General features: G+C 39.5%; 1 protein-coding gene across 1 annotated transcript in view; it reads right to left on the bottom strand.

Annotated features, from left to right (window-relative positions):
• The window catches only part of LOC135104864 (cell surface glycoprotein 1-like), a 33,421-nt gene that overhangs the window by 10,107 nt on the left and 13,314 nt on the right, over nucleotides 1-10,000 (bottom strand). The window contains 1 exon segment of the mRNA XM_064012564.1: nucleotides 1-540. This exon segment is cut by the window's left edge and continues 714 nt beyond it. Coding sequence (XP_063868634.1) covers nucleotides 1-540 — 540 coding nt within the window.

The following is a 10,000-nucleotide window of genomic DNA, read 5'->3' as shown; positions in this document are numbered from 1 at the left end:
CTTCAGACATGTCACTTTCCCCTGGGTTATCCTTCGCCATGTCATTTTCATTCACTTTGATCGCAGATTCATCCGGATTCATCTCGCTCAAGTCACCTTCGGGTTGAAACGTCACTTCACCGTCGCCTGGTTTCGTTTTAGTCATGTCACCTTCATCAAACACGAAGCTGGGGGAATCCATCACGTCAGTTTCGGTCTGCGGGTTCTCGGGCACATCGCTCTGGTCTGGACTGGCTTCTGGCTCGCTGATTTGGTCTGGGATGGATTCCGAAGCTCCAGTTTGATCCGTGTTGGTTTCAGACATCTCCGTACCTTCCTGGTTTGTCTCCGTTAACACAATCAGGTCTGGTTCGGTCTGCTCTCCTTCGGTCTCGGCCATTTCGAACTCTTTGGCGGCATTCTGGTCTTGATCTGGGAAGAGGATAGGCTTTTCTTCACCCTCTGTCGGCGGGTCTTCTACTTCCTGCGGTCTGGCGGATACCTGGGTGGCCGCGCAGAGGACCATCACCACCACCACTGCCGCCGCAGCTACAACGACATCTGTGGGAGAAGAAACGAAACTTGTTACGTCTGCAGGAAATGTTGATGTGTTTCCCAGCTCCTTAGTTGATCTAGTGTGATGCTTTTGGTATTAACTCCCTCTCCCTCTCTCTCCCTCTCTCTCTCTCTCTCTCTCTCTCTCTCTCTGTAGGAATCACGTTTCTGTCCCACAAAACACAGAACCCGTGCATGCAATACGTTTTAGGAATATTTATCATTGTTAATAATATAGTATAAACAGGCAACAGTGGCGAATACTGCTCAATAAAGTCGATCTTGAGTTTCATATGATAAATGGAACTGCAGGCTTGTATATATTATTGATCATGATAAGTATTCCTAAAGCGCACCGCATGCATTGTTTCCGACATAGTGCTGAAGGGAAGGCTGCCAGAATACGATGATGTACCATTGCACCACATTCTGAAACACTTCTGCGCCACACCAGTACTACTGTATTCAAAAGGCTTTAGTTGAAGTTACATGGGTTCTAGAGGATGTTTTTATGGTTTCAGTGACATATTAAAAAGATTTCTAATTTATGAACAAGAGAAACATTCTTGAGAATCCAGCTAATCATCTCTGTGGCCTTTGAGAATAGTTGTGGTGAGAGAGCAGAGCGTTTCTGAATACGAAGATACAACTTTCAGCTCCCATGACCAAGATTATTGAGAAGAGCAGCTCTCTCTGGGATCAGCACTCAGCAGACATCATGCACAGTAAGCTGACTCACGTAGCTTCAAACTGAGCGATGCATAGCGATAAGAACAAAGACTTCAAACAAATTATAAATATATATACAGATAGATAAATAAATAAATAAACAAATAATGATAATGAAATAAAAAAATAAATAAAATAAGATAGTGCACGTACGGATGACGCTGTTCTGGCACACACTGCGTTAAACTGAGGAAAAAAAAAAGGGGGGGTGTGGAGGAAGGCTTGGTTGGCGTAGTAGTGCAATCACGATAACAGTACGTAAACCACAACAAAGGGAGGGAGGTGTAGGGGCGCCGGACTGACCACCATTACTACCACCACCACCACCACCAGGCAGGAAAAAGAGGACGCCCCCCTTCCCATCATGCAACGCGACAACCTCAAAACGGGAAACGAAATAAGAGAAAACAGTCGTGATGAAGGTGTGAGAATGGAATAAAATAAACGTAGTAGTGAAAAAAAAAAAAAGGATGATTTGTAGATGAGATAGATGACGGTAGCAAGCAAGAAAGTTAATTTGGATGAGTAAAATGAGGGAGAAAAAAAAATAGATGATGTGAAAAAATATGTGTTTGTGAGTGAAGTCAACAGGAAACGCTCGAGAAGATAAAGGCATGAAAGGAAGATAAAGGAAGTGAGTAAAATTAACATAAAACGAGTATAATAATAAAAAAAAAAAAGTAATTATGTCTGAGTAAAACCTAGAAAAAAAAAACACTCATGATAAGAGAAACAAAGTGCTAATTAAAATGTATCCTGCGTAATGTGATGAAAAAAATAACGAAAGAAAAGAATAACGAAAGAAAAATAACGAAAAGAAAATAAATAATAAAAATAATAAATAGTCGAGTAAGGAACGCGTGGAATTGTTGACTAAAAACCAAACCAAGAACAATTATCATAGATGCCTGTTTTCTTTCATTCAAGCTAATAACTGAGTCACTAAATAAATAGACAGACAGATAGATAGATAGGCAGATAGATAGAGAGATAGATTAATAGATAGATAGATGGATAGATAGATAGATAGATATATAGATAGCCATAAAAATAAATAATTTACCACACAAACCTGCGTTTCCTTATCCGAAAAAAAAAAAAAAACGTAAGATTAAGAAACAAACGTCCACTACGCAAATGGAGAACGTTGTCTAAGCAAAATGAGAACAGTAATAATAATAATAATAATAATAATAATAATAATAATAATAATAATAATAATAATAATAATAATAATAACCGCCACACAGTTTTCCCATAATCACCTCCGACAGCCTCTTAATGAAACAATCCTGTAACCAAGATAGGACAATAATAACCTTCCTATTCTCTCTTTTCGTGTTAGTTAAGATAACCCAGGACACGAAAATCATTGCTTTAAAATAAAGAAAAATTAAAGAAATATTCCAAAAATGTTCTAAAGAAACAATAAAATAAAAAAAAGCCAAGCCAGGAGACGAGAGAGAGAGAGAGAGAGAGAGAGAGAGAGAGAGAGAGAGAGAGAGAGAGAGAGAGAAGCCCGTGCAGTGTTGGCGGGGAGGCGTGAGGATAAGCGGTGGGAGGCGAGGCAGGAAGCAAGTGGACAATCTAAGGTCAGGATGGTGATGGGGAGGAGGAAAAGAAGTACTTGAAGTGCAGTGATAGAACAGGATAAACAGGTGAGTGGGTAAGCAAATAAACCTGTCCTACTTCAGCCGTATGTACGCAGTAGTCATGATTTCGCTGTCTGCAGTGAAGAGGTAAAATAAATAAATAGATAGGTGAATGAGTGAGTCATCCAATCAACAATGACAACAACAACAACAACAATAATGATGATAATAGCTACGAGAACAAGAACAACAACAACAATAACAACAACAACAACAACAACAACAACAACAACAACAACAATGATATAAAGGTTAGTTCATATCTTGTTTATTCGTTTATTCATTGACTTACTTATCTATTTATGCTGTACTTCAATCAGACAAGCTATCCATTACTAACTGATTGATCGACTTGCCTCTCTCTCTCTCTCTCTCTCTCTCTCTCTCTCTCTCTCTCTCTCTCTCTCTCTCTCTCTCTCTCTCTCTCTCTCTCTCTCTCTCTCATTTGTACTAATTTTAGAATAATTATAATGAGGCACTTAGGTATCATTTTCTCTATAGACATTTTCTCTTTCTCTTCTTCTCTTCGTCTCTTCTCTCTCCATCTGTCTCTCTCCCCCAGCTCCTCACACACTTATCTTCTCCCCATCCCTCTCCCCTTCCTTCTCCCTCAGCCTTCTCTCCCCCTCCATCAGTCTCTCGCGGCCTACAAATGCAAGTACGTGTGGCAGAGAGAGAGAGAGAGAGAGAGAGAGAGAGAGAGAGAGAGTCAAGGGTAAAACTGAGATAGGAATGCGTCGAGGCAAAGACTAATTTTTGTCTCACGGCCACGAGCAGAGAGAGAGAGAGAGAGAGAGAGAGAGAGAGAGAGAGAGAGAGTTACCGTGAATGATAACTACGTGTACTGAACCTTCCCCTTCCCTTTCCATCTCCCCATTCCCTCCCATGCCTTTCCACCTACCCTCCCCTCTCATCCCTTCCCTTTCTCCTTCCCCTCCCTTCCCCCTCTCTCTCTAATGTCACACCACCACACTATCACACCTCGCCCCATCAACTCCCCCTCTTTCCCCCAATCAATCCCCCATCCACCCACCATCACACTCTCCACCCATCCTCCCCCACATCCCCCAACAACCCACCCACCCAGCCAGTTCCCCTCATCCACCCACCCTAACACACCCTACACCCCCCATCCCTCTTTCCTCCCTCTCCCCAGCACCTAAAATTTTGTATGCATTCCCTCGGCCCCAGTAAACAAGGAACGCGGCCAAGGACACACGAGAGGAAGAGAATTATGAAGAGGAAGTCAATCAGTCCTTCCTCTTGTTGTCGTGAAGATTTAAAGACGAGTGTGATGTGAGTAGAGGGCTGGAAACAATGAGTACTGCTGTGAGGGTCGCGGAGCAAGAACAATGAGTAGTAATGTAGGTTTAAGTAGTACGCATACTCGTGCATACATACACACATACACCAGGAAATGTTTCAGCACAAGGGCAAGGTCGGGAATGTAATGCATACGTAGCGGGGAATTTATGAGGGTTTGTAAAGTACGAGAATGAATGCGAAAGGTACGACGGGCGCTGATAAATGTGAGTACAGGGATGTGGAAGGAAGGAAGGAAGGTATACTTACAAAAAAGGGGAAATATGCAGATAATGAAATGATGGAGAATAAAGTAGTGGAGACCAAGTTTGTTAAGTACGAAAATAAATGAGAAAGGTACGACGGACGCTGATAGATGCGAGTACAGAGGATGTGGAGGGAAGGGAGGTATACTTACAAAAAGGTAAATATGTAGATAATGAAATGCTAGAGAATAATAAAGTAATGGAGATGAGGTTTTTAAAGTACAAGAATGAATGCAAAAGATACGACTGACGAGTACAGGGGATGTAGGAGGAAGGAAGGAAGGTATACAAAAAAAAAAAAAAGGCAAAAAAGCTGTGATGAAAAGGTTCGTGAAGTATGAGAATGGCTTATTAAATGACGGATGCTGAGTAACGCGGGTAGAATATAAACTAATGAAGAGACAATAGAGCAGATTAAATAAAATATGAAAACAGTAAATGAGAATATATTACGAGGGTAGTATGTGAAGTACGAGAATGAGTAACTATTGTACGACGGATGAGTGACGCACGCAGAGGAAGTGAGGGAGGAAGAAAAGTACGTGTGCAGGCAACAAAGCAGAAACTATTATGTAACTAAACTACAATAGAATAGAATACGTAATAAAAAAGTTGGAAAAAGTTGAAAAAAACAAAAAAAAATGTATTAAGTGTCCTAATACGTACTTGCTACAGAAGACTGCATGGAAGTTAATTATACTAGACCAAAGCAAAACATGACTACAATGAGACGGAAAAAAAGAAAAAAAAAAGAATCATAGTTGTAAATCGGAATTAATCAAAAGTATGAGAATCACGTATAAACAGTACAGCGGAGAAGTACGTGTGGGAAGAAGAAACACAGTACATGAAAGGCAACACAACAGAAGTAATCGATGTTGCATAAGTAAATCACGCACACACTGATAAAGCAACAATGTAAAAAGAGCGAACTGTTCAATCCTATGACGTAGTTACGATAGAAGACTACCGTTTTGAGATGAATTTCGATACAAAAGCTAACAATCATCGCTATAATTAAAGCATCTATTAAATATTAGAAGAAAATAAAAAATAAATCCAACTAAGACTACAAAGATTCACGAGGAGAGAATATAAAAGAAAAATATAAAAGTACACTAATCATACTAAGGCGCTGCGATATAAATTTAACGAACATTGATAAAACAAAACATTGGAATTGATAAAACAAAAAACAGAATCTCAGAATTTATCAAACAAAACAAAACAATCTCGAGATGAACTAAACTAAACAAAAACATCAGAATTAACGAAACTAAATAAAACATTACAATCAACATAAAGTACAACAATCAAGCGAAAACAGTACGACGGAGACTCAAAACTCATACCAAAACTAAACATCAATGAAAACAAAACAGAAAACAACTAAAATACGAATAAAAATAGACCTAAACTCCCCGCAGCAGACACCACACCAAGGACATTAAAAAAAATATATGTAAATCGAGACCATTAGCCTTGCCAGGGAGTGGAAACCGAGGCTAGAGATGGAAAGAAGGATCGAAGCCTAGCACACCTTCCCCTTCCTCCTCCCTTCTCTCCTCTTTCCCTTTCCCTTCTTCCCATGCCTGGCCTCCCTCCCCTGCCTTTTGAGGATGTTCACGCCTCCTTAATGACGCAATTTACGGAAACTTCGCGTGACAATCATTCCTCTGTACTTTGTGACGACATTTGTTTTTGTTTTTTGGTTTTTTTTTTCTTTTTTTAAACGTATATGCTCTTGTTTTTTTTATTTTGTTTTCTTTTTTCTTTATTTTTTCTTTCTTCTTTTTCTTCTTTTCTTTGTTTTTCCTTTTTTTTGTGACGGTTACGTATTAGCATCGCAGTTAGGAAAGTTTCATAATTACATACATACATAAATACATACATACATACATACATACATACATAAAATATACATACATTTATGCGCGCAAATAAGAGGTTACTAATGAAAGTTACTGTAACCTTCACTGTCTGTTCTCATCCCTACCCCCCCTCTCCCCCTCACCAACATTATAGCATGAAGATGAGGGAGGCAGAGGAGGGAGAGGGGGTGAGCGGGCCGTGGTGGCGTGAAATCTGACAGTCGTGGCGGCGGTCAAGGTCACAGGTGGCGGGTTTCGTGATGGGCTGTCGTACGTCAAACTAAGCAATGGCGTACATATATTTCCCTTCCTCTTCCCCATTCCCCCCGTTTTTTTTTTTTTTTTTTTTTCGTCCTGCTGCGTATCACGTGGTGTGCGTAAATCTAAACGTGATGTGCATGCAGCGCTGATGAGTTAGTAATTGTAAGTTATGTGTGTTTGTCTGTCTGTTATGCGTGTCTGGTTTGCTAGCAATGGCTGAGGTGACGTATGGAGTTACGGTCTGATTATTGATGTATGTCGACTTGTGTATGGATATGTTGTATGTGTCTGTTTGGTTAATTAGTTAGTTGTTTAGTTACTTAGTTAATTGGTTGGTTCGTTCGTTCGCTAGTTAGTTAGTCTGGTGTACGATATATTAGGGATATTTTTTTCAAGTGGGGTCTTGTAGAAGTCATACAGGGTTTCCTTCGACAAATTTCATGATAAAGTCTTATAGAAATCTTGCAAGGGGATCCTTCTGGTGGAATTTCATGATCGAGGATCTTTCACAAGTCGTGCAGGGTGTTCCTCCACATAGGATTTCATAATAAAGGATCTTACATTCGTTACTTCCTGACTTCCCACGGGATATCCCTGAGCCCCAGCACGGAGGACTGATCTCGACTGATCTCGAGATTGCCCAGCCCCCGCCAGGGGGCTGGGCAATCTCGGGCCCTGCGCTCGAGTCCTCCACACCTCGAGCACGTGGTAGGTTAGTATTCCTTTCCATGTCCCGCCGTGTTCCTGCTGCTTGATGTTTTGTTGTTGTTGTTGTTGCTGTTGTTGTTGTTGTTGACTGGATGATTCACTCATTCATCTAATCATTGTTGTTGTTCGATTAGGCTCAGTGGAGGGGAAGGGCCCTCCCTAAATCTTGAAGTCTCTAGTTTGTTCCTTGCATTTTTTTTTTTGTTTTTGTTTTTGTCTTCTCTTCCTTTCTTTCTATCTAGGTAGGGTTACTACGAATAAAAGGACAAAAATAATAGGGTTCACTGCTGCTCCTTCCTTTCCCTCATGCTGGGTAGGGTAACAGTGTATAGGGGCCATAATAGTAGGGATTACTACTGTGTTGTGTCTCCATAATCTTGAAGCCCTTTCTTTTTAAAGCAGTTGAAGTGGGTCCGGGTAGTTGATGGGCATGCACGAATGGATGATGTGTTGGAAAGTGATATCTTTCATTTTTTATTTGATTTATTATATATTTTTTTATGGTTTATATATATATATATATATATATATATATATATATATATATATATATATATATATATATATATATATATATATATATATATATATATATGTAATTTTTTTTTTTTTGTGTGTGTGTGTGTGTGTGTGTGTGTGTGTGTGTGTGTGTGTGTGTGTGTGTGTGTGTGTGTGTGTGTGTGTGTGTGTGTGTGTGTGTGTGTGTGTATTTGTTAGTTCCGGAAGAGTGGCGTTGAAATACGGTATATTGAGTCAACGCATCTGAACATCACTTCTAACCTCACCTGGTGCACGTGTGTTGGTCTGCCGGGTGAGGCAAGATCTAAAAATAAAAACAAGGTCTGTTCATGGCTTATTGATTCCACTCATCTAAACATCCCTTATTATCTAACCTGGTGCACGTACACCAGGGCAAGATCTATAATAATAATAATAATAATAATAATAATAATAATAATAATAATAATAATAATAATAATAATAAAGTTCTGCTCATGGCTTATTGATTATACTCATCTGAACGTCATTTATAATCTAGCCTGGTGCACGTACATTGGTCTATCGTATGGGGCAAGGTTTAGAGAAGTAAGGTCTGCTCACGCCAGCCATTCTCAGTCCAAGTGGACTTATCTGTGACTTCACCAAAGTACTCTCGTGAACGATTCTCCATAACAAATACAATGGACGCATTACAACTGGCCTCTTTGACTCACATGAAATCGCAAACTAGTTGTCGCACATAAGAATATTAAAATACCATGGGAAAGCTCATATCTCTTTTTCTTTTCTGCAAATGTTGGTGTACAAAGAGTGCCTCAGCCCAGGATTTGGGTGTGAGGCACGAAGTTTCACCATCTATCGTCCTATGAAACATAAAAGTCACACGTAAGAACATAACAAAAAGAAGAGACTGCATGGTTAAGCCCCCTGACGCCTTGACGCACAATAAATCTTCAACCACTAGCTGTCGCTCATAAAAAAAAAATAAATAAATAAAATAAATAAATAAAATACTATGGGAAACCTCATTTCTTTTTCTGCAAAAATACAAAACTGCCTCAGCCTGAGATTTAGGTGTGAGGCACGAAGTTTCACCACTCATCGCATTATGAAGTACGTAACTCACAATAAAACAAAAGACTCCAGAAGCCCTCTTAACCTACACAATGACGAGTCACGAGCCAAGAAGTTTAGGGATATAAAAAGTATGTTGCCAGAAGTATTTGCGTGAGTCAGGTGACGTGCTGGAGACAGAGCGTTGCGGAAGAAGGAGAAGAAGGGGAGGGATACTGGGAGAAAAAAGAAAATCGAGAGAAAGTCATGGGGAAGGGAAAAAAAAAAAAAAAAAAAAAAACTCTAAATGAAAAACGCAAGGCCGATACGTGCTATATACATATCTCAAGGAGGCTTAAAGAAAAAAAAAAGAAAAAAAGAAAGAAAGAAAGAAATAAAGAAAGAAAGATCATGGTGAGATATGATGCAAAGAGGACGAGGAGGACGAGGAAGAAGAAGAAGAAGAAGAAGAAGAAGAAGAAGACAAGGTCGAGAAACAGGGCAAACAAAGGAAGGAAGAGATTTTAAGCTAGAAATATCCGTTTTCTTTCTCTATGCGGTTTCAAGCTAAAAAATAACTGTCCCAACTATCCCTCTTCTATTTTTCCACCGTAGTTTCAGGTTTCCTTACGTGGTCTGGCGATAAACAAATATCACTCTAACTTTTCTTATGTGGTTTTAGGCTAAACAAATATCCGTCTTTTAATTTCAAGCTAAAAGAATTCTCTACTTTTTTCTGTGATTTCTACTTTCCTTTCACTATTTCAAGTTATAAATATCTCTCTCCTACTTTTCCTACATGGTTTCTACGTTTCAGACATGGGCCCATCTCTTCACACGATGCCAGAAGGATTTCAAGTTAAAAATACATCTTTCCTACTTTTTCAATTAGTTTCCTACTCTCCAGACACAGTTTTAAGCTAGAAGTATGAGTCCCAGCGCGATTTCAAGATTAAAGCAGAAATCCCATTGTTTTCTACTTTTCCTACACGGTTTTTGCTTTTCAAATGCGGTTTTAAATTAGGAACATCTCTTCTCCACTATACCACTGCCACATCACAAAAAAAATAGGCTTTCTACTCTTTCTTTTTATGGTTTCTACTTTTCCGGACGCAATTTTAAG

The sequence above is a fragment of the Scylla paramamosain genome, chromosome 11 (genome assembly GCF_035594125.1).
Source record: "Scylla paramamosain isolate STU-SP2022 chromosome 11, ASM3559412v1, whole genome shotgun sequence".
Classification (NCBI taxonomy): domain Eukaryota; kingdom Metazoa; phylum Arthropoda; class Malacostraca; order Decapoda; family Portunidae; genus Scylla; species Scylla paramamosain.
Note: the sequence above shows the minus strand (reverse complement) of the source record. Positions and strands in the feature narration are given on the sequence as shown.